Source organism: Saccostrea cucullata, unplaced genomic scaffold, assembly GCF_032062105.1.
Source record: "Saccostrea cucullata isolate Sc308-1 unplaced genomic scaffold, CSIRO_AGI_Scuc_v1 ctg1250, whole genome shotgun sequence".
Taxonomy (NCBI): Eukaryota; Metazoa; Mollusca; class Bivalvia; order Ostreida; family Ostreidae; genus Saccostrea; species Saccostrea cuccullata.
Window position 1 is genome coordinate 247,762 of NW_026928546.1, and position 26,628 is coordinate 274,389.

Below are 26,628 nucleotides of genomic sequence, written 5' to 3' on the forward strand. Positions count from 1 at the left end.
CTAGAATGTTTTAGTAAATAGAGAATAAAATTCAGTATTGGTGTTGGATATTTTACGAGAATAGTCAGTTACGTTAGAGGTTTGACATAAATATTAGATAACGAACTAGAACCATAAAGTGGTATTAATACTAAATATTAAAATTACATGTATTAAGTCTGTCTGACATGGAATTATAAATCTATCAATCTTGATTTATTTTATATTTTAACTCTATTATGTTTATTGGATAAAGTTGTTTTAAATATCATTAGATTTGTAGGTTTTTAAGGTTTTTCCCCTTTTACATTTCTCGGAGATCGTCAGAGTTTTTGAGATATGACGGATTAAAAGTTACTTCTTTACTGAAACTGAGAACCCTGTATATCTGTCTCTTGTTTCCTGTAAAATGATGGAAATGCTTGTTTGATGAAGAGATAATATTTTTATCCTGAGTCAGCAGCGAATACCTGTATCTTTAGCGCACCTGCAGTTGTTCACTTCAAACACGCATTATAGTTCACTTATATTTTAATATCATACATTGGACTCATAGTAGATTTATGTTTTATGTAATAATTTCATTTACTCCCAAAAATTTCAGTTTATTTATAAAAAATAATAAATAAAAAATTAAAATTGATTACCTAATAGTCAAACCACACCTGATTAAAAACACAATAATGATTAATGCCGTGACGTCATATTTTGTCCCGGGGCTGTGTTTCTTTATAGCTGCCTGTCAACAACCTTACAGCGTTTCCCTGTCACCAGCCTGTGTACACACTCTCTCAGTCCCACACTTTATTAACGCTGTTTTCCTTCGGATTTTATTTTGAATCAGAGATGGAGTAGCTAACTTATATTTTTCCATTGAAGTAGCATCCGTTTACAGTTTTTTTTCCCTTTGACAAGATGGATTTTGTGTTTTTAGGATTGATATTTTGTGTAATTTTGCCGGTAAGTTGAGAACTTTAGACATGTTTATGTATTGTCTGTTTGTGCTTGTCAAAAGCTCATGGAAAACTTCAAGGCGATTTACTGTGACAGTCTTATTTTATATTCAGTTTGTTTCCGTTTGTGCAATCAATAATGAATTCAGGGTTTAGAATTCAGAGGAAAACATAATGAAGGCATGAATTTACTTTATGTGGCTTTGATAAACAACAGACTGTATTAGCAGGTAAAACAGAGTATATAAGAGATAACTCAGAGGTGATTCTGTTTTTTCCGTAATTAAAGTGGGTGTTCGACAGTAGGGCTGACTTTGTCCTTTACATTTAACCTTACTTAAATATGCAATTCACAGATTTAACTACGACATTTACCACACTGTGTCTTCGGTTATATCTTAAGTTGCACGCTTCAGATAAACCTCACATTTTTATTGATAATGACGAATAGCTGCTATACAGATTCATAAGCACATGATTTTGTTTAATTAGCATAAGATGTAAAAGTTTCCAGAAGTAACTGTCATAAGATGTTTGGAAATTACCTGAGGTCGCGATCGTAACACTTCTGTCGTTATCCTGTCATTATAACACAAAGAATTATCGTAACGCCTCTGTCTTTATCCCGTCATTTTTCAATAACATATTACTGTTAGACCTCTGTAGTTTGTTAATCCAGAAAATTTACTGCATTTTATTTTGCAATCTTCTGTTCCGTGACACGAATATGTAAATCAAGCGAAAAGAAGATTTTCCCTTGAAGTATTTTATGTACGTCCTTTTATTCTAATTATGATTTTTAAAAAAAAAAACCCATTGAAATTATGTTACTTCTTGGATGACACGAACCATTTTGTTATTCATTTATACATTTTTCTGGTTTAGACTTGACTTATCTGACAGAGCCGTTTTGTCGTCTGTCAGGTTGTCTGTGGTCTAACGACTTAATGTTTGTGAAGCGTTCCTTCATCCCCGGTCTGTGTTTGTTTACAATATTCTCCAATGTAATCCACGTTTACAGATATACAAGTATCTGTGTGTTTGTTTGTTATAATATACATGACTGAATTGTATGACTATAGTTCTTAAATTAATTTTTGTTTTAATGACATGAACAGTAAAGTAGCATGTAGGTTTGTATTGTAGGTTTGTATCGTATAGGTTTGTATAAGATCAGTGGTAAAGATAGCCGTTTTATTAGTGTATGATGTTCTGCTAGTCCCCCCCCCCCCCAAAAAAAAAAAGAAAAAAGAAAACAAAAAAAAAACACAACAAAAAACAAAGTCTGATTAATGAGAACAGGAATCAAACGTTAAACAGGAGGGGGAAAGGAATTCACATTAAAATACTTGATTGATCATTTTATCAACTTTCATTGTATCATCTATGATAGATTGAGCATCAGGTATTTATTTCTATGTTCTGTGAAAGAAACAAAGAGTAATTACATTTTTGTGAAGTATTGTATCGTGTTTTCTCAAATAAGTTATATTTTCATTTTTTAAAGAAGAAGTTGAACAGGTTTGCCATACAGAGCTAGAGCTAATAAATACGTAGTACTGCTCATGTCTAGGTTGTAAACATTAATAAAAAGTAACGACATTGAAATATGTATTATAATTAATCATGTACTTTTCAATAATTTATGAATGATCATTTGAGATAGACTCTAAAATAAAAATAAGTGATGAAGTACGTATTCTGAACGTAATGCAGTTGTAGAAAAAGTTCATAAAAAGGTACTCAATCGTTAAACATCCATTAACATTCTCAACAAATGGTTGACACTAAACGTTCTTGTAGACTGATTAAAAACATACAATTTGTGTCCAAATGTGACACTTAATATACATAATGCAGCTTGATTGTATTGTCAGTGTAGTAAGGGAATTACGGTGGCATTCAGGTTCTTTATGTTGTCCAACACGACACGCATGTGTACAGTGTGTATAGCTTATCTTGATCTAAAACAGACAATTTATTGGAAACATGCAGTTTTAACATGTGTCTTTTATTATTTTTTTTAAATCTGAAGTTGAACATGATTGCATGCCAAATTATTGCAGCCCGGAGGACCGGACTACTCTATATATATATAAGTTTAAGTGTTGGTATATGGGAATTGAGGTGGGAGAAGTTATTCAGAATTAAAGGTTTTCTAAACATTAAATAAATTGTTAATCAGAATGCTCGTTCCCTTTATAAATTACGAGATACACAACATATTTACTTCCACAACATGAATCCGTAAAAATATATATTTTTTTCACATTTAGTACGTAGAGTTACTCATCATTTACTATAAAAAAAAAGAAACACGACAGGTCCCTATTTTAGAACATCGAATTTTACTTATGCACAAAAAACGTATTGTAATCAGTTAGAGTTTTAAATTCTTAAAGTGAAATACATCTTTGAAAATAGGTGATGCATGTGTCTGGTTCCAATTTATATTTTATGCAGCCAACATTTACTTGAGGAATTGAAACAATTTTAAAGGGAATCGTTTTTGTTCGATTTTCATCCGATTATACAAGTTTTCAAAATATTCACTACTATCATCTTCATCATTGAGACGCATGCCTCTTTCACACACATGGTTTGATGATCAAGATTCATTTTCATTGTTTACTTTATTTATTTCCCGGTCGAAAATTGATGGTTACATAAACGTTTTTTGTCATTTTTGACTTAGGTTTGACAGTTCATATAGGAACATATCAGTAGAAATACATTGAGCCCGGTAAGGGTTCTATTAGATGATAGAATGATAAGGAGATAACGAACAGTAGAAATCTCTCTAGACAAACTGAAAACCGGAGATTAAGTACTAGTATGCATTTGCCTTCCTTATGTATATTCTCCAGAATAAGTTCAGTGACCACAGATTCCATGTTTCCGCAGTGGGTCAGTGGAGACCACGAGGAATCAGACTGGTTTTATTGCTGATGGTCTAGGTATCACTATCAATCATAAGCTCCACTGTATTATAAAAACAAGCGGTTTCTTCCCGCGACGTCTCGAAGCAGAAAGCAGGCATAAAGTGACGGGTCCTTAAATACGGGCTGTTCCTTCCCTAACCTAGGTCTTCACTTCTTAATGATGTTAGAGATAAAACATTGGGTCTATTCCTCACTCTAACCTAGACCTTCACTTCTTAATGATGTTAAAGATAAAGCATTGAGGCTGTTCCTCCCCGTAACCTAGGCCTTCACTTCTTAGTGATGTTAGAGATAAAACATTGGGTCTGTTCTTCCCCCTAACCTAGGCCTTCACTTCTTAATGATGTTAGAGATAAAATACTGGGACTGTTCTCCTCCTAACCTAGACCTTCACTTCTTAATGATGTTAGAGATAAAACATTGTCTCTGTTCCTCACACTAACCTAGACCTTCACTTCTTAATGATGTTAGAGATAAAACATTGAGGCTGGTCCTCCCCCTAACCTAGACCTTCACTTCTTAATGATGTTAGAGATAAAACATTGAGGCTGTTTCTCACATTAACCTAGGCCTTCACTTCTTAATGATGTTAGAGATAAAACATTGGGTCTGTTTCTCACATTAACCTATACCTTCACTTCTTAATGATGTTAGAGATAAAACATTGGGGCTGTTCCTCCCCCTAACCTAGGCCTTCACCTCTTAATGATGTTAAAGATAAAACATTGGGTCTGTCCCTCACCCTCACCTAAGCCTTCACTTCTTAATGATGTTAGAGATAAAACATTGGGACTGTTCCTCACCCTAACCTAGGCCTTCACCTCTTAATGATGTTAGAGATAAAACATTGGGACTGTTTCTCACATTAACCTAGGCCTTCACTTCTTAATGATGTTAGAGATAAAACATTGGGACTGTTCCTCACCCTAACCTAGGCCTTCACTTCTTAATGATGTTAGAGATAAAACATTGAGGCTGGTCCTCCCCCTAACCTAGACCTTCACTTCTTAATGATGTTAGAGATAAAACATTGGGTCTGTTCCTCACCCTAACCTAGACCTTCACTTCTTAATGATGTTAGAGATAAAACATTGGGTCTGTTCCTCACATTAACCTAGACCTTCACTTCTTAATGATGTTAGAGATAAAACATTGGGTCTGTTCCTCACATTAACCTAGGTCTTCACTTCTTAATGATGTTAGAGATAAAACATTGGGACTGTTTCTCACATTAACCTAGACCTTCACTTCTTAATGATGTTAGAGATAAAACATTGGGTCTGTTCCTCCCCTAACCTAGGCCTTCACTTCTTAATGATGTTAGAGATAAAACATTGGGACTGTTTCTCACATTAACCTAGGCCTTCACTTCTTAATGATGTTAGAGATAAAACATTGGGACTGTTTCTCACATTAACCTAGACCTTCACTTCTTAATGATGTTAGAGATAAAACATTGGGTCTGTTCCTCACCCTAACCTAGACCTTCACTTCTTAATGATGTTAGAGATAAAACATTGGGACTGTTTCTCACATTAACCTAGGCCTTCACTTCTTAATGATGTTAGAGATAAAACATTGGGACTGTTTCTCACATTAACCTAGGCCTTCACTTCTTAATGATGTTAGAGATAAAACATTGGGACTGTTCCTCACCCTAACCTAGGCCTTCACCTCTTAATGATGTTAAAGATAAAACATTGGGACTGTTCCTCACCCTAACCTAAGCCTTCACTTCTTAATGATGTTAAAGATAAAACATTGGGTCTGTTCCTAACCCTTACCTAGGTCTTCACTTCTTAATGATGTTAGAGATAAAACATTGGGGCTGTTTGATTTTTCTGCGTATCATGTATCAATGCAGTTCTATTATTTCTTGATAAAAAAAAAACATAACCCCCAGTTTGAAGATTCATGTATCATTATTTTTACATATAGTTTATTCTGAAGTTATAAAATTCTATATAACAGTAACCTAAGAATAAGTGTGGAATATACCTGATACAAATCGCGGTAAACTCTGCCAACAAGAATATTGAGTGCCCTGTAACAGCATGTTCGTAATCGGTAGCATGACTCGGTTTATAAATTGATCTTAGAACGTGCTTGTGTGCCTCGAATGAAATTGGAGACATATAAAGACCGGTGAATAATGAAATGATTACACTGTGTCCACAATAATCCACAATAATTTCACACTTCATTCTATCAACATTCTATCAACAGTCTATCAACATTGTTTCAACAGCTTATCAACATTCTATTAACAGTCTATCAGCATTCTATAAACAGTTTATCAACATTCCTCGTTTCATTCAACCAAGTAGATAACAAATTTAATGATTGTAACAACGATTTCAAAAAACCAGATTAAAAACACTTTATTCTTACATGTTTTTATGCTGAGTAAATGTCCATGAAAATATTACCCAACTTGCATGCATCTTGCTGAACACTTTGTAAATACCTTAAAATACTCCAAGTCTAATTCATATATTTGTCAAGTAGCTAGACTGATTCATTTTTTTAAAAAAGAAAGATTTACTTTATATTATACAGAACAGCATTTTGCTTTCATTAAAAAAAATATTAACAGCTTAAAACAATTCTGTGATATATACAGACTTGCCGCGAAAACCACAGAATTATTTTACACACCGTCTGTCCCTGACAACGTCGTATAAACAGACTGAACAAATAGCGCCTCTGTACATCATAGTGCTTAAACTTCACCGTATACTTAACATTTATACCCTGACGGACCCTTACAGAAAAGTAAAACTTGATTATATTCCACGTAGTGTCTACCTTCATTGTACAAGTAAAACATTTATACCCTGAAAGACCCTTGCAGAAAAGTAAAACTTAATTTTATAACAACGAAAGCGTGAAGACACGTGTATTGTGAATGTGAAAAACCATATATATCATCATATATATGATAACATTGATGTAACCATCAATTGTCGACCAGGAAATAAATAAAGAAAACAATGGAATTGAGTCTTGATCATCAAACAACTTCGATATGTGTGAAAAAGGCATGCGTCTTAAAAATGAGGACTACAGTCAAGAATATTTTGAAACCTTTTAGTCGGATATAAATTGAACTAAAACGATTCCCTTTTAAACTTCAATTTCTCAATTAAATGTTGGCTGCATAAAATATAAAGTAAAACCAGACACATGCATAACCTCTATTCAAAAATGTATTTCACTTTAAGAATAAAAAAAACACGAATTGTGTAGAGTACGTTTTTATGCGATAAGTAATTTCGATGTTCTAAAAAGGGACCTGTCATTTTTCGATAGTAAATGATAAGCAACTGTATATTTTAAATATGAAAAATATATATATTTTTTTACAGATTCACTTCATAAAAGAAGACTTAAACTTATATGTATAGAGCAGCCTGGAGGTTGCAAGTAATGTTATTTGTGTAAAACATTAATAACCAAATTGTTTTAAATGTTTATTTCATGCTTTTTATGGTAGACTGTTTTGAACAAAGCGATTCTGGAGGTACGGTTCGTCCGATATATTAACCACGCAGGGACCGGGGAGAACGGACACTGCTGTGACGGGAGGGGATTCTTCTGCTTCAGTAAATGTGATCATCGCTTTGTCATCTGTCTAGATGAAGCAGATAAGTAAGTAAATGTAATCATCGCTTTGTCATGTGTTTAGATGAAGCAGATAAGTAAGTAAATGTAATCATCGCTTTGTCATCTGATTAAATGAGGCAGATAAGTAAGTAAATGTAATCATCGATTTGTCATCTGTTTAGATGAAGCAGATAAGTAAGTAAATGTGATCATCGCTTTGTCTTCTGTTTAGATGAGGCAGATAAGTAAGTCAATGTGATCATCGCTTTGTCATCTGTCTAGATGAAGCCGATAAGTAAGTAAATGTGATCATTGCTTCGTCATCTGTCTAGATGAAGCAGATAAGTAAGTAAAAGTGGTCATCGCTTTGTCATCTGTCTAGATGAAGCAGATAAGTAAGTAAATGTAATAATCGCTTTGTCATCTGTTTAGATGAGACAGATAAGTAAGTAAATGTAATCATCGCTTTGTCATCTGATTAGATTAGGCAGATAAGTAAGTAAATGTAATAATCGATTTGTCATCTATTTAGATGAAGCAGATAAGTAAGTAAATGTGATCATCGCTTTGTCTTCTGTCTAGATGAGGCAGATAAGTAAGTCAATGTAATCATCGCTTTGTCATCTGTCTAGATGAAGCCGATAAGTAAGTAAATGTGATCATTGCTTCGTCATCTGTCTAGATGAAGCAGATAAGTAAGTTAATGTGGTCATCGCTTTGTCATCTGTCTAGATGAAGCAGATAAGTAAGTAAATGTAATCATCGCTTTGTCATCTGTTTAGATTAAGCAGGTAAGTAAGTAAATGTAATCATCGCTTTGTCATCTGTTTAGATGAAGCAGATAAGTAAGTAAATGTAATCATCGCTTTGTCATCTGTTTAGATGAAGCAGATAAGTAAGTAAATGTAATCATCGCTTTGTCATCTATTTAGATGAACAAGATAAGTAAATGTGATCATCGCTTTGTCATCTGTTCAGATGAGACAGATAAGTAAGTAAATGAGACAAATAAGTAAGTAAATGTAATCATCGCTTTGTCATTTGTTTAGATGAGACAGATAAGTAAGTAAATGTAATCATCGATTTGTCATCTGTTTAGATGAAGCAGATAAGTAAGTAAATGTGATCATCGCTTTGTCATCTGTCTAGATGAAGCCGATAAGTAAATTAATGTGATCATCAATTTGTCATCTGTCTAGATGAAGCCGATAAGTAAGTAAATATGATCATCGCTTTGTCATCTGTGTAGATGAGGTAGATAAGTAAGTAAATGTTATCATTGCTTTGTCATCTGTTTAGATGAGACAGATAAGTAAGTAAATGTAATCATTGCTTTGTCATCTGTTTAGATGAGACAGATAAGTAAGTAGGTGTACTCATTGCTTTGTGATCTGTTTAGATGAGACAGATAAGTAAGTAAATGTAATCATTGCTTTGTCATCTGTTTAGATGAGACAGATAAGTAAGTAAATGTAATCATTGCTTTGTCATCTGTTTAGATGAGGCAGATAAGTAAGTAAATGTAATCATTGATTTGTCATATCTTTGAATGAGACAGATAAGTAAGTAAATGTAATCATCGCTTTGTCATCTGTTTAGATGAGACAGATGAGTAAGTAAATGTAATCATCGCTTTGTCATCTGTTTAGATGAGACAGATAAGTAAGTAAATGTAATCATCGCTTTGTCATATGTTTAGATGAGACAGATAAGTAAGTAAATGTAATCATCGCTTTGTCATCTGTTTAGATGAGACAGATAGGTAAGTAAATGTTATCATTGCTTTGTCATCTGTTTAGATGAGACAGATAAGTAAGTAAATGTAATCATTGCTTTGTCATCTGTTTAGACGAGACAGATAAGTAAGTAAATGTAATCATTGCTTTGTCTTCTGTCTACATGAGGCAGATAAGTAAGTCAATGTGATCATCGCTTTGTCTTCTGTCTAGATGAAGCCGATAAGTAAGTAAATGTAATCATTGCTTCGTCATCTGTTTAGATGAGACAGATAAGTAAGTAAATGTAATCATTGCTTTGTCATCTGTTTAGACGAGACAGATAAGTAAGTAAATGTAATCATTGCTTTGTCATCTGTTTAGATGAGACAAATAAGTAAGTAAATGTAATCATCGCTTTGTCATCTGTTTAGATGAGACAGATAAGTAAGTAAATGTAATCATTGCTTTGTCATCTGTTTAGATGAGGCAGATAAGTAAGTAAATGTAATCATTGATTTGTCATATCTTTGAATGAGACAGATAAGTAAGTTAATGTAATCATTACTTTGTCATCTGTTTAGATGAGACAGATAAGTAAGTAAATGTAATCATCGCTTTGTCATCTGTTTAGATGAGACAGATGAGTAAGTAAATGTAATCATCGCTTTGTCATCTGTTTAGATGAGACAGATAAGTAAGTAAATGTAATCATCGCTTTGTCATCTGTTTAGATGAGACAGATAAGTAAGTAAATGTAATCATCGCTTTGTCATCTGTTTAGATGAGACAGATAGGTAAGTAAATGTTATCATTGCTTTGTCATCTGTTTAGATGAGACAGATAAGTAAGTAAATGTAATCATTGCTTTGTCATCTGTTTAGACGAGACAGATAAGTAAGTAAATGTAATCATTGCTTTGTCTTCTGTCTACGTGAGGCAGATAAGTAAGTCAATGTGATCATCGCTTTGTCTTCTGTCTAGATGAAGCCGATAAGTAAGTAAATGTGATCATTGCTTCGTCATCTGTTTAGATGAGACAGATAAGTAAGTAAATGTAATCATTGCTTTGTCATCTGTTTAGACGAGACAGATAAGTAAGTAAATGTAATCATTGCTTTGTCATCTGTTTAGACGAGACAGATAAGTAAGTAAATGTAATCATCGCTTTGTCATCTGTTTAGATGAGACAGATAAGTTAGTAAATGGAATCATCGCTTTTTCTTCTGTCTAGACGAGGCAGATAAGTAAGTAAATGTGATCATCGCTTTGTCATCTGTCTAGATGAGACAGATAAGTAAGTAAATGTAATCATTGCTTTGTCATCTGTTTAGATGAGACAGATAAGTAATTAACTGTAATCATTGCTTTGTCATCTGTTTAGATGAGACAGATAAGTAAGTAAATGTAATCATTGCTTTGTCATCTGTTTAGATGAGGCAGGTGAGTAAATGTATTCATTGCTTTGTCATCTGTCTAGATGAAGCAGATAAGTTCAGATGAGATAGATTTTAAGATGTACTCAACGAAGTTTGAACTGTATTGCATTTTCAATACTTTATGGAAATGTTTTCTACATTTTATTGTCTACATATGAAATTGTGTACATATTTTGAAACAAGGTTGAGAAAAAAAAATACCGAAAATACAAATTAAGAATGTTTTTGAAAATTTTTATTTGAATTATTCAATATTTTTCATCAATTGTCATCAATTGTAACCCCTGGTAATGCATCCTAATTTTTTTTATCTTAAATGATCTAATGGCACTATTATCTTAGAATGTCTTTAAAAGTTATCATTACGTAAGGTACAATGCTTATACACTTAAGTAACTAAAAAAGATCACTGGTGATAATGGACTTATCATTAATATCTGTTTATCCAATCCGTGTGAATAAGATGGAATATCTGTAGCTATGTTTGGTAAGAGAGGTTAATTCATGTCTTTGATGTTTTCTTGTTCTAACTTGATAGGGAGATATAGGGTTTAAAAAACTCCTCAAAATAGTTTTAAAAAAAGAAACGTACAAAAAGTTCTTGAAAGCTTATGTCCTTTGTTACTGTCTTATCCTATCTTGAAACAATCAGGCTTCATACATAATCTATATAAAATCTAGTTTGAAGTTTTAAACGTAAACAAATAGAAGCAATACAAGGTATAAAAATGAGGTAAAATTTGCACAGAAAGATAAGAAATATTTCCGTAGATTTAGTCATTGATTTATGCCAAATATCATGTGTAGTTACTAATACATCAACAGCTTGAACAAAACAAAACTTATGCAAATGAAAAATCAAGATATGGATAAACACGAATGCCAAAAGCGATGCCAAGTTTTAAAAAATGATTAACACATAAAGAAAATTCAAATATTTACATCCACTGAATATTGTTCCCTTCACTTTTGTTGTCATTACCATTAATCAGTGCATGAACAACACTGTGCAAGCAATGTGTGTATTTTTATCAAACAATGGCTGTTCCATCATTTCTACATACAATTACATATTCATCTCAAAATAAAAGTTCACAAATTCAATTTTACTTTGAATGATTTTTAATACAAATGTAAATATAAACAATAAAATGCTTTCTTTGTTTGTTATTCAGGGAATTAACGTTGCACGAATTGCAGAAAAAAATTACAAAATCCACATACGCCAGATTTTTTCTGCAATAGCTGCGAAATTTCTTCCCGTACTTACAACAAAGAAGCATTTTATTATTTAAAACTGTGCCTCACATGATTTTAAGCTATAAATCAATTTTTGTGAAAGAGACGTCAATATACAGTACGTGTACTTATGTTGACGTTTTCAAAATTTAGCGTAGTCACTGGGTATGGAGTTGTTAGCGTAATCATGAATAAGTGCTATGCATCTCCGAGCCATGTATTTTATACACAAATGATTTTCTTAGCTATATTCATAAATAAGCACACCGTTGTCTGAACCAAATCTTTCAAAATATGAAGCCTACTTTTTTAAATACACCTACAGTACCTAATATCATGTCTGTATCTTAGCACTTGCTGACAGCTCTTGTGACACACTTTGAATTTAGTTGTTTATTTTTGTGTTTTTTCAGCAACAGAGACGTGAACCGTTGTCTTATAGGGAGAAAGTCGTCAGGCGCCATTGATAACGCTAACGTCAATATATTCGCCGACGCCTTCGGTGGAGTGAGAAATCCAATGATATTTTATCTAGATATCTGGAAGGTAATTATGAACAGCCTAGTGTCAATATATTCGCCGTCTCCTTCGGTGGAGTGCGAAATCCAATGATTTTTTATCTGGATATCTAGATGGTAATTATTAACCACCTAGTGTCAATATATTCGCTGTGTCCTTTGGTGGAATGAGAAATCCAATGATATTTTATCTAGATATCTGGAAGGTAATTATTAACAGCCTAGTGTCAATATATTCGCTGTGTCCTTTGGTGGAGTGAGAAATCCAATGATATTTTATCTAGATATCTGGAAGGTAATAAGATACTACTTAGTTGAGGGTATGGAGTATAATTCAGACTTAATTTTTTGAATGTAAATATCAACTGTTTAAATGTCTTATTTCATTAATATTCTTTTTAGATATCTTGTTTAATTAATATTATTGATGAGGATTTCAGATGGTAGGAAATTAATGTAGATGTAAACTGTTGAAATGATAATTACAGATATTTTAACAAGACATCTGAAATGTAGTAATATGGTTAAAATGAGAAAGGTACTATGACAAGCTAAGAAATCTGGCAATTTGAGCTCAAAAAGAACACAAATAATTACCATACAGTGAGTGAAAATAAAGGGGTTTGCAAAGTCAAGTTAATTTCTTTCCTACAACTTAGAATTAAATTAAAGAAAGTCTTTCAAACAAATACATTATAGATATTTATATTTTTTATTAAACGCTTTAAAACAGTTCATCGTCCGCATTCGTCCATTGAGGCTGTAAACAGACAGATAAGAACTTATCTTAATCAAGGTGATAACATTTCTTATGCTCATTTACTTATATTGTGTTTCCTCCATAGTAAAATATGGATAACCAGTTCTGTATATTCATACATGTAGATTATACCCAGTATACCTTAACTTTTGATTTATTGGAGAAAGCACAACTTAAGGTTAATGTTTTAATGTATATGAGTAACATTACATTAATTTTGAGTTACAGGAGAAAGCACAACTTAAGTTTGATGTTTGATGAAGATGAGTTACATTACATTACATTAATTTTGGTTGACACGAGAAAGCACAACTTAAGGTTGATGTTTTTGATGTAGATGAGTAACATAACATTAATTTTGGTTTACAGCAGAAAGCACAACTTAAGGTCGTTGTTTTTTATGTAGATGAGTTAGAGTACATTACATTAATTTAGGTTTACAGGAGAAAGCACAACTTAAAGTCGATGTTTTGGATGTAGAAGAGTTACATTACATTAATTTTGGTTGACAGGAGAAAGCATAACTTAAGTTTGATGTTTGATGAAGATGAGTTACATTACATTGCATTAATTTTGGTTTACAGGAGAAAGCACAACTTAAGGTTGATGTTTTCGATGTAGATGATAATTCAGATGATAAAGTAGACTTTCTGTATGGGAACTTCACATTATCTGCAGCAAAAACTAAAAAGTTGTCACGTGACCAGAGCTTCCGGTTAGCGACACCTAGGACTTTGTAAGTATCGGGCTCTCTGTTGTCAAACAGGCATGGTAAACAGATTGACAAATAAAAGAAGATTGCCAGTTTTTATTTAAACAATATATTTTATCCTGTTTTTTGAATAATCAAAAAAGGATCGGGCAGTAGGCAATGCCTTTATTAATTAATCCTGTACACAAGTTAACTATTGACACAATCATAACTATGGATTTTGTTTTGTTTGGTGTCCTGCATCAGCAGATAGTATGTATATGAATATTTCTCCAAATAATCATGCTGGTTTATATGTATTTTTATTGACGTTTCTGAACGTTTCCATTGTTTTAGACTAGATTACAAAGTGAGTGTTTATTGTGAGGAGAACTACTACGGAACCGGATGTGATGTAATGTGTGAGGAACGTAATGATGTTACAGGACATTACACTTGTGACATGAAGACAGGAGCGAAAGTGTGTATGGAGGGTATGTATAATGTTATAATTGATTATTTCAGGAAAACTAAATGTTATAAACAGGATATTCTCATACATCTTTCAAAACAAAATATCTGATATTTCTTAAAAGTTTGAACTTATCTGAGATAGTGAATCTTTACACAAGTAAAGTAATTAAGAATTAATGAAATGATAATGATAGGCCTTCACACTTTAAGGTTGTGAGGAGGATAACTGTGATAAATTACAAATTTAAGAGTTATCCTTCCTGGCGGAGGATCTGAGTACCTTAATGAAATAATAACGAAAGCTTATCCCTGTTTAAGGTTGGGAGGGGGATAATTGTGATAAACAGCCAGAGGAGATGTGCGGGACACAGCGATGTGGCCACAACCAGATCTGTAACAATGCCACCTCAGAATATACCTGCGGGTGTATTAAAGGTTTTACAGGTACGGGAAAAATTATCTTCAATTTAATGAGTCTAAAGGTTCAATTTAAAGTATTTCAAAATTTCATTATTAGATATATTTTAGTTCTTTTCAAATTAAACAAAATTTTGATGTAAAATATTGAAAAGATCTCGTTATAGTTATTGTATTTGAATAACAAATTTATTTATTTGACTATAAAAAATGTTGTTTATCAAAGTAATAGAATTTTTTCCATTAAAGAAACTACAATATTCATTGGTTTTATTTTACTATTACTGTGAAATCACAAATTTTCGCTGGGGTTAATTTTCGTTGTTTTCAAGGTATGAAGAGACCCACGAATTTATGTCCACCACGAAATGTAAAATGTTACATACATATCTACTTAGCAATTCTTCATCCACAAATTCAAATCCCCAGAAACCAAGAGTTTTTATCAAAACTGAAAATTTGACCCCACGAAAATATGTGATTTTGTAGTATTTGCTATTTTAAGTCATCCCTTAAAAATTAAATTAAAACGCTATTCCTACGTCTAATATCTTTGCCTTTACACAACATTGTAGGAGACAACTGTACAGAGCCAGTGCTAACAGAGTGTTCTGATGGCTACTGTCACAACAATGGATCCTGTCACGTGACAAACAATACCCTGACCTGTAACTGTACTATAGGGTGGCGGGGGGATAGGTGTGCGGAGGAGTATGACCCCTGTGAGTTCAATCCCTGTCAGAGAAATGGAACGTGTATACCTAAAGATAAGGAAGGATATATGTGTCTGTGTCCTATAGATTCACAGGGACTTCACTGCGAAAATATCAGTGTTTGTTTAACTCAGGAAAACGTGTGTTTGAATGGTGGAAAGTGCATACAGGAGAATTACAAAGAGGACTGGTATTTCTGTGATTGTCCCGTGCATTACATAGGAAAGCATTGTGAAACGTTAGTTAAGAATGTAACAAACGTCGAAAATGTGACGGATAACGTTAACGTAACACAGACAGTAACGACAACTCCTGTCCCCACAAGTACTGTTACTGAAGGTGAGGCATAGATTCTTAGTAATCACCATTAATTAATCATTTTTATCCTATACCGCTAAATACATCAAAAATAACATGAAAGCAATATACTAATTAACATTCTTTCACTACTATATATCACTATTAGATTGAAAATACCCAAACACTTTTTTGTTCAGCGCCATCTACACTTAACAGTAAAAATGAAACGTAATTACTGATCACGTTAATTTTAATTCTCCATCATTAAATGACAATCATTTTGTCATAATATGCTAATCATTCTGAACCATATTCTAACAAAGTGGTCAGTTATGAAGATGTTTGTTCAATTCAATCTACCAGTGGAAAAATTACCAAACCATTAAAATAAGTCATTTAGGATATTACATTTAATCTTTGAATACGATTACTTTACAAGCAAATACATGTACAATCTATCCTTTAGTATGGTACTGAATGATAATTTTAATACTTTGTTGTTAGATTATTATTTACACACTGAAATGTCGACGGGTTTTCCCGTTATTTCCCGCTCATGACAAAGAGCACATGGCGGGTGTGACCGATCAGCAGGGGATGTTCACTCCTCCAGGGCACCTGATCCCAGCTTTAATGTTTTGGAGGTCTATTGTTGTTATGCTCTATGTTGTATTGTTTAATGGACAGTTAGGCTTGAATGCTTTTCATTATCTCCATATTATATTTCATCACAAATAAATTTACAAATAATTATAACATACCTTCTTATACTAAACAAACTATACCCATTAAAATATCAAATGAATTTTTTTGTAGCACTTGTTCCATCTGTAAAAATAATATGATACAAATGTTACCTGATTCAATATCATCATGCATTATGTAATGTCAGTATAAATGCCGTGCTGTTACATTTAATAATTGAATGATTTTTTAGAGCAATCTAATCATTTATTTTCGTCCTTTACCTAATAAGTCATTTAATGACAATTAACGATTAAAATTAAATTTTACAGTCTCTTTTTCATTACAACCATCTGCTAAGAAACAAACGATATAATAGCTTCTTTTGGTGTTATTTGAATTAAGAAATGTAAATTTACTTTATCTGAATTTTAAATATATTAACAGATAAGTAAAAAGTACTTTCAATAAACCCTTTTCCTGTGACATATGTTGCCTAGGAGTTATTCCCCTTACCCGCCATCTTGTAGGGCAAAGTAGTGAATTTACCTAATTTGAGCAACCAATTGTAAACATGCATGCAAGGCATATATGGGGGGAAATATTCACAATCTTATAATCATGAATCAATAGAGGCTTTAACAAACAAATATTCATATGAAAAATAGCATTATCTTTACCACAGTAACCAGTATAACAAATTAAACTTGATTGAATAATGAAGGAATCTGGGAATGTTGCCCTACAATATGGCGGCTAAGGGGAAAAACTCCTAGACAAAATATGTCATAGGAAAAGGGTCTATTTCTAAAACTTCAAGAAAACTATAACAGTGAACAGTGTGTAATGCATAATTTCACCAAAACCATTTTAAAAACAATTTCAGTTTTATTTTTTCTAACATGTATACACCAAAGTTCTATCAAATAAATTAGAATCATTTTAAGATTGAGTATGAAAGTAGCATTTTTCAATTCAATTCAATGAATTTACTTTATTTGTAGCGTCAAAAGCGATTCTGTTGTACGAGGGATAGTAAACGTAGTTTATCATAATTTCATTTGCAACACCAAAGCTGGAGTGGGTTTCTACGGGAAAAAGTAGTTTATCAAAAGCTTTATATCATTGCATTGCCAAATAGCTGGCATGAGTTGACAGGGGAAACTAGAAGTAGATAACTGTAAAATCACATATTTTCAAGGGTTCAAATTGGCATAGTTTGACGAAAATATGTGGAACTATTCAGAGATAATATATGTTAAAAATTGCATTTCGTGATGGGTGGACATAAATTCACGGGTCTCTTAATACCACGAAAATTTCACCCCCATGAAAATAATGAATTGACCGTATCATAAGTCGGCTTTCTTAGAAGGGCCAAAAGCTGATGTGATTTTACGAAGAAAGTAAAAGTATAGTTTACTTTATTTGCAACACCAAAACTAATTTTACGAGGGAAAGTAGATGTAGTTTTTCATATCTTAGCTTAATTTTAGCACCAAATCTGTGGTGGTTTTACGCGGGAAAGTAGATGTAGTTTTTCAAATGTTTACTTTGTTTTCAGCGCCGAAAGCTGTGGTGGTTTTACGCGGGAAGGTAGACAACAGAAATGAAGAGGAAGTCAGAAAAGCACTTATGAAAATTATACATGATTTTACAAATATTAAAGGGACGCTGACGTTGGACATTGAGAAGGATGTCTTTAAAACAGAGGAGGGGTATGTATGTTATATATAATTAGACACAAAACCATCTGAAAATTTGAAATTTCAATAACTTTTAGATGAAATAAGATTTTTAATATATTTTTGTGTGAAATTCTATTAAAATATGTAAGTCGTAATATTATACAGGAAATATTAACTTCAAATCTGTGTCAATGCACCTTTAAAGCTAAATTATCAAAACGTAATATTTTTGTTTACGTTTAAATAAGCATCCTTCAAATTTATATAAACTAGTTATTAATAGTATATAAAATTTTAAGAGATAACGAATAGTGTTTGAGCTAAAAAACATATTTTAAATCTATAGCTTAACAAGCACGGACCTCGGAATCATCAGAAGTGAGATATGGTGCATCCCCTGCCGACCAGTCATACCCATGTTTGCTCCTTGTCATGATCTTGAAATAGCATAAACGTTTGACTGACGAATTGTATGAAACATGTTAGTCAGCATTTGACTTAATATTAGATTGTATTAGCTTACAAAGTCTTTACCATAATGTCGATAATAAAACACTCGAAATGATGACTTTAAACCAAAATTAAATTTCTTGTTAAAGGCAACAACTAAAAATGTCACAGGGAACGACGGAGGTGGTGAATAATGATATCTCGAATGAAACAATGATAGAGAAAAAAATCTGTTTCAAAAATGAAACAGAATCGATAAAAAATCACAATATTAACTAGTGCTAATTGTAACGGGGACCGTTACAGATGTTCCCCAAACGCTCCCCAACTCCCTTTTGGTGCCATATTCCCTGTAAGCTTTATTAAATAAGACAATATCTGTGCATTTTTGACTTTAACAACGTTTTCCAAGAAGGATACCAATTATATTCAAATTTTAACATTGCACACGTGAGCATGTGAATGCACGTGCGTAATGATCATTTCATCTTGTCTACACTTTCTATATATTTAAATATACTGTATATTAAAGCATTTAGTCCAAAAGTATTAAAAATCACTCATTCAAGTATATTTTTAATTTCACTCGTTCCAAATGCAGGCAGGTGCGTGCACGTGCATGATGACCATACCTTCTTGTAGGAGGCCCTTATATCTATCTATGTTCTAAATCTCATCTTGTTTGGTTGATAACCAAAGGAGTTATAGCCATTTCAAGTTTCAGCCAATCACATTGCAGCACACGTGCATGCGCGTGATTTCTTTAAATTTTTTGTATATCATATTGCAGGATATCCTAATGCATGACTATGTTTTAAATTTCAAAGCATTTCGTCAATAAACAAAGGAGATATAGCCATTTAAAGTTTCAGCCAATCAGATTGCAGCGCACGTGCATGCGCGTGATTTCATGAAATTTTTTCCATATTATATTATAATATATCCTATTTCATGACAATTTTCAAAATTTCAAAGCATTTCATCAAAAAACAAAAGAGATATTGAGATTTTTGTTTCAGCCAATCAGAGCAAGGCGCACGTGCATGCGCGTGAGTTCGTGCTAATTTGACAGTGTCATATTATTTACACTATCAATATATTCTTATATAATGAGTTTCAAAACACACCTATTAACCCTAAAAAGGTTTTAGGTCAGTTGGGTGAACAGTTTCTGAGAACACTTCCGGACAAAAAAGTACCGGAGAACAAATAAGAAAAAAAGAATAATAATAATAATAATAATAATAAGAAACAGAGTAAAAACAATATGTTCCCAAACTCCGTTTGGGGAACATAATAAGGTATATATTAAATGATTATAAACACTGTATATAACAGGTAACGCGGGGGAGTCGCTAAAAAGTTTAGGGGAGTCGTTTTTAAGGTATGGGGGAGTAGATTTTCATCGCTTCGGAGTCAGAATAGATGTGACTTTTTTCAGTATATGTAAGAAGTATTTAAAAAATACAAATAGCCCTCGGAAGGTAGCAATAGTAAAGCTTTGTCTTGGTCATTTGTCCGACTAGCTTATATGTTTAATTTTCTAAAACACTTTGAAACTATTCATATATACCAAAACGACGTGACCCACATCTCTTCTGACTCCGAAGCGGTGGAAATCTACTCCCCTATACGCTGAAAACGACCCCAATGCCTTTTAGCGTCTTCCCCGCGTTACCCGGTATACACGGTTTTAGGAGATATTAATGTTTGAAAGATCAAGACATAATCATGTGTTGACGGACAATAAAGAGATATTATACAGCTTTTGTTACATTCTGTTACAGTGAAATCTTAACTGAGATAGGAGTAAGAGGAACGTCGGACGGAGAACCCTTCAATGTCGGAGAGTTACAGCGCGTGCTCTCTGACTCCCACGCCTCAATGGTGGATAGCTATCTCCCGATTCCGCGGAATCTCCCCGACAGCCACACCCATACACCGCTGCCAAACGCCTCCCAAAAACAAATCCAGGTCAGTAACTCAGTAGGTCACCCCGACAGCCTCACCCATACACCGCTGCCAAACGCCTCCCAAAAACAAATCCAGGTCAGTAACTCAGTAGGTCACCCCGACAGCCACACCCACACACCGCTGTCAAATACTTCCAAAACAAATCAAGGCCAGTAAGTCAGTTGGTCACCCCGACAGCCACATCCAATCGCCGCTACCAAACGCCTCCCCAAAACATACTGTAAACCAATTTTATTCGCGACGACTTTATTTTGCGATTTACCAGGGATAAACTAATTCGCGACGATTAATTTTCGCGATCAAGCCTTTTTGCATCTGTTTTTAATACAAAAATATTATATACTATAAGGAACGGTTCGCGGCGAGAAATATTCGCTATGACGAGGCTTTCGCGAACTTTGCGAAAATATTTTGCACGCGAATAAAAGTTGGTTTACAGTATCTAGGTCAGTAGGTCATTAGGTCGACCGACAGACACACCAATGCACCGCTGTCAAACGCCTCCCCAAAACAAATCCAGGTCAGTAAGTCAGTAGGTCACCCCGACAGCAACACCCATACGCCGCTGTCAAACGCTACCACAAACAAATCCAGGTCATTAGGTCATCCCGACAGCCACACCCATACGCCGCTGCCAAACGCCTCCCAAAAACAAATTCAGGTCAGTAAGTCACCCCAACAGCCACAACCATACACCGCTGCCAAACTCCTCCCAAAAACAAATCCAGGTCAGTAAGTCACCCCAACAGCCACACCCATACACCGCTGCCAAACCCCTCCCAAAAACAAATCCAGGTCAGTAAGTCACCCCGACAGCCACACCCATACACCGCTTTCAAACGCCTCCCAAAAACAAATTCAGGTCAGTAAGTCACCCCAACAGCCACACCCATACACCGCTGCCAAACGCCTCCCAAAAACAAATTCAGGTCAGTAAGTCACCCCAACAGCCACACCCATACACCGCTGCCAAACTCCTCCCAAAAACAAATTCAGGTCAGTTCTCACCAGACAATTAAAGTTACGTACATCTCTCACATCCCTCGAAAAGTGAATTAGATATATGCTGCTTATTAACTATTAGTACTGAATTAATAGTGAGGCAGGCATATTGGACAAGGTAAGATAACGTCTAGGGACTAGGGCTGACTTGCCCTTCAGAACTGAGATATTTCTTGTACCCCAATCAATCATCATTTTATTATTTTCTTTTATTTAAGTGATCAAAGAGTGTATTGTGTATACAAAGATTGGATCTGAATAAAAAGAAATTGCTTTTTACTAAGGGAACTATTTAAAAAAAACTATGCGAAATGAAAAGACTTGTGAGATAAATCATCAAAACTTTACCCTTTACAACTTACTGAACTGTGAACCACCATACACTTAAGGACAGACGAGACGTTCCTTAATAATAAATAAAATTTTCCAAGAGTTTGTCATTAAAGTATTGATACTTAAACATGTTTACTCACAAAAAATTAAGGTACCTTACCAGGCATTTCTGCAAGATACCAGGGGTAGTTTTTTTTTTTTTTTTTTTTTTTTTTTACATAATCCTTTTTGGAAGAATATAATTTTCCAATTTTAAATGTTTAAGTGGTTTTTTTTTTTGAAAAACGTTTAGAAACTGGTTTAGAAATCAGAATATTATTAAAATATTATCTGAATTTTGAATATTTTTCATACATTACGAAGATATACAAGACATATTTTGAGGAACGTCTCGTCTGACCTTAAATAACTTTCATTGAAGTGAACCAACGTTATCGTAATTAACAAAACATCTGATTATAAAGATGAGTACACTGGACAAAGATAATGTTCAAATCTCCTGAAAGAACATGATTTCTTTTAAAAATACAATATTTTGATGATATATATTCAACTATTGTTTATGTTCAACAAGCATTCATCCACTTAAAAAAAGCTAAGAACATTATATATACACCTGTTACAAAGATCACTCACTTGTAATTATGAGATCCATCAATGTTTGTTATTTTCATTTTTCATTCGCCTGTATAAAGAAAAAAAAATGAAATGGTGTCATATTAAATATTAAGCGGACAAAAGAAGGATATGGAGATAACGAACAGTAATCAATATCAAAGTCCATAAAACAATACAAAATAGCAGCAGAGCAAACACGGACCTCCAGAATATTAGAGGAGGGATGAGAAGTTGTCTTTATCTTTACTTGTGTAGACGTCAATTTTACCATAAAGCAAAGCAACTTTGAATTAATTGTTTTCACATTGAACATGTATTTGTAATATCAAAGCGTAAATAACTAGTATATTTGTTTAATATTATGTGTTCCTGACTTTCTCATACTTTTGTTTACTGGGCAATTTGAATTCTGGAATTCTTAAGATTCTAGAAACAAAATGAAACGAAGACTTTCCTATTTAAAAAAAAAATGATATGATGTCACACAAAAGTGTCTATTCGGAATATCTAGTGGAATATGCATGTGTTAAGTTTGTATATGTTTTTAAGATGTAATTATTTGGTCACGTTTGGTCATATTTCACTGAACAATGTTTATATCAAATCAGAAACCAATAATCGATCTATCTTTTCTGAAGTCAAGCGTTTCTTCCTTTTATTTTACTATTAAACATTTCCAAGTTTATGCAACACATTTGTTCGCTTTGCATACCGACTTTTACGTATATACAGAGAAAAGAGATGGTTTTAATGATGACGCATTTGAATATTGTTTGTCCAATTGTCTTAACTTACAAATACTTCCGCAAGCCTTGTATATTAATGATGAACTATAAATTGGATTTGTTTGTACACTGTATTTTTTTATGTAAATTAACTAGCTTTCTCTTGAGTTAAAAAAGTTTTCCCTTATGTTAATAATTACAATGTAGTTGCGTACATGTAACACCTTTCTGAAAAGATAACACGAGGGCTAAAAGTTAAATTATAATAACACACCTCTTTATGATATTTGGCATTAAAGACATTCTCTGAGTTAAAAAATGTCAATTTTTTACTCAGGAAATTTCCTTTTATTTCGTTATTTGTTTATCTCTTAATGCTAATTAATACTTTTATGAATGATTTACGTATGCATGCATATATGGTTTTGTTAATTAAATCTTGACATATATCTGTATCATTTAATAATATACGTCAAGAAAGGGAATGAAATCAGCAGTGTTTACTGTAAAAATAATGAGAGAGAGAATAAAATTATGCATATTGAAAAGCAAGTTTCCTTAATTTAAGGATCAAACAATCTTTTTAATGGCAAAATTATCGAAGTAAAAACTACAAACCTTGTTAGTATTCTTGATCTTTGTTGTTGAAAATTTGGAAATAAATGTTCTACAAAAATGTTATATTTACATTTTTAATAATTTATTCATACCCTACACGAAGTTTATTTGATACTTATGTAACATTTGTTTGTGAAATATTTATATCAAAGTCTATCTCCATATCCATTTCTGTTTATATTTATTTACTTGTATCATTTCATAGAGTATACACATGCAAATACATTTTTATTTAAAGTATGTTGCATGAATTAATACACTATTATTCATTTGTAATAGTCAAGTTTGATTTCCATCTATAGCAGTGTATATTCTATTTACAGCATGACGGCTGGATTCATCATTATTGGTTCGTTGTCCTACTAGCTGTTTTAGCCATCGTAGCTCTTGTGATGTTTGTCATTGGTTTTATCATTATTAGAAAGAAAAAGTAAGTTTTAGACACGCTAAAGTCAAGAAAAGTAAGGTTTACTCAAGCTTCAGTCAAGTAAGGTTTCATCGAGGTACAATTTAGAAAAGTAAGTTTTATTCAGGCTACAATGAAAAGTTTTATGTTTTTATTGAACTGCAGTCAAGAAAAGAAAGATTTAATTGACTAGTTTAAAGTTTAAATCTGGAAAAGTATATGTAGTCAAGCTACAGTCCAGAAAAAGTAAGTTTTTATTATGGCTTTCTATGGATATATCAGGGGTAATTTACAAACTGAAAATTATTATTGAAATAGGTCATTAGAACATTGATTTGTTGTTCTCTTTATAATAATATATTTTTCTATTAGATCTCTAGAAGAAATGGACAATAAAGCAAACGTGGCGAGGAGCAGTACAAATGTGACGGATTCTAATACTTCTAATGCTCAGTCTTTTGAGAACTCTCTGTATTTTGAAATGAATAACCAAAAACAGGGGAGCGGGAAAGTGAATTTTAAAGCAATGCCGTGACGTCACTGTGGACCTTAACAAATGTCTCAACATCAAGCAGCCAGCGCCATTTTCTTTAAATGCTTGTAAACCAAATGCTTTCTAAGAGTGTGCCAAATTGAGGACTCGATTGTAGCATATGCTTTTGTATATTCATTTTAAAAGAATATAATCACACTGCCTTAACAACAGGACTGACTATGTGGAGTGATCTTGGTTTTTTCTGCATGAGTGGAACGTGAATTGAATCCTTGCTTTGATTTAAAATTGACTTAAGTGTGAATTGTTTGAATGTTTTTGATGCAATTTGACGTTATTAGACAATACCAATTAAGGTGTTGATTATTATATATAAGACATGTTTGTGCCATGACTGAAAAGTTTGCAGTGATTTTTTAGTTACCAATTTAAAACACTATTCTATTACTTGTAGTAGGCAATCTCTTGTTAGAGGTAGCATTTATATACATTTTGTTAATTAATACTTTTGTACTGATACACATGTTGTACTGACATTAAAAACCCTTCTTCTTTGTGTGTACATGAATATCAGAGGATGTTTGGAATGTCTAGATTAGTTATGCATTTTGAAAAATAAATATATATACAGTAATGCTGTATTATGATTTGTTGAAAACTCTTCTTCATGTTGTAAACGTTTGTCCAGGTTATGGACAAGAGTGTTACATGTACTTAGACCATGTAGTAATGCTAAAGGTGAAAGGTTAAAGATGAATGTAACGAGCAGTGGTCGATTTCCGAAACACGTCTATAAACATTCCATTGTTTTCAGGGGAAATGTAGTTTTGAGTTTAATGAAAATTGGTACTGAAAGAAGATTTCATTGAAAAACGCCCCCCCCCCATCCCCAACGAAATAGAATTTTCGACTTTGGGCAATTTCCTCTTTTCTTTTTTCTGCTTGTTAACTTTTACAGGTAAGTAAAAAAATTCTCTGGCTGCCCTAACAACCCCCCCATCACTTTCAAAAACGTTGAGGTAGGGTTCAATGTTTCAACAGGTCAGAATGTGATGCGTAGTGGTCTTTACAACAGATATATAGCGCCTCCAGTATATGTTTTATCAAGCCTCTTTATCTTTCTTTATCCCAAACTAAAATGATAAGAAATAGCGAAGGAGAAACTTCAGGGGTACTATGCATTAACATATTCAAAGTGTTGTTAATAAGATGCGTATACCTAAAAATTCAAGGAAATTTTTTAAAAATTCGGAATAGATAGGTCGATAGGAAAAAAAACTTAAGTTTCTGTTAATTATATGTAGTTTTTGTCTTCAAACAATTTATTGGAATATCCATGGGTACCAACTGCTCTGTTATTAGCAGAAATATTTTTGTATTCAATTAAAGCAGACTATGTCCAAAATTTTGTTCATAAAAAGAGAGAAAAAAAATGCTGTGGTCTTCGACTCGATATTTGGACATTTTGACGACTATGAAAAACGTCAGTCAGCAGTTGACTCAATGATAAATTGTATTTGCTGACAAGGTCATTGTGTCGACCATGCAACTTACGAAATGATGCCATGAACGAGACTGCTGATATTCGTGTTTCATCAACTTGCTTGTCAATAATTTATCTCGTTTTAAAAACTGTTCATATGTAGAACATGCTCTTGTGCATCGAATCAACTGATATATATAAACTCCTGTATGCAGGTGATGAAGGTATATTGCCGCATAAGTAACGGAAGTTGACGATAGAAAAGTTAGTCATCACGTTTATCATATAGTTTGGTTGTTAGATAACCAATAACGTTTTTTTCAAGTAAAATATCGTCGCCCGCGTGGCGCAGTGGTTAGAGAGTCTGCTCTAGAGTCGCGAAGTAAAGAGTCAATCCTTACGTCGCGG

General features: G+C 33.1%; 1 protein-coding gene across 1 annotated transcript; it reads left to right on the forward strand.

The window, feature by feature from the left end:
• Positions 1 to 703: 703 nt before the first annotated feature.
• Positions 704 to 25,371, forward strand: LOC134277898 (neurogenic locus protein delta-like). The gene is made up of 11 exons (XM_062760193.1): positions 704 to 939; positions 7,371 to 7,525; positions 12,287 to 12,419; positions 13,736 to 13,887; positions 14,200 to 14,336; positions 14,635 to 14,760; positions 15,309 to 15,785; positions 17,995 to 18,148; positions 20,356 to 20,542; positions 24,162 to 24,268; positions 24,617 to 25,371. The coding sequence occupies exons 1-11, from the start codon at positions 895 to 897 to the stop codon at positions 24,777 to 24,779; spliced, it is 1,836 nt and encodes a 611-aa protein (XP_062616177.1). The 5' UTR covers positions 704 to 894; the 3' UTR covers positions 24,780 to 25,371.
• Positions 25,372 to 26,628: the final 1,257 nt, after the last annotated feature.

Coding starts and splice junctions, on each gene's coding strand:
- LOC134277898 (XM_062760193.1), top strand. CDS start 895: ATGGATTTTGTGTTTTTAGGATTGATATTTTGTGTAATTTTGCCG. Junction 18,149..20,355: donor GTCTTTAAAACAGAGGAGGG/GTATGTATGTTA, acceptor ATTCTGTTACAG/TGAAATCTTAACTGAGATAG. Junction 20,543..24,161: donor CCTCCCAAAAACAAATCCAG/GTCAGTAACTCA, acceptor TTCTATTTACAG/CATGACGGCTGGATTCATCA.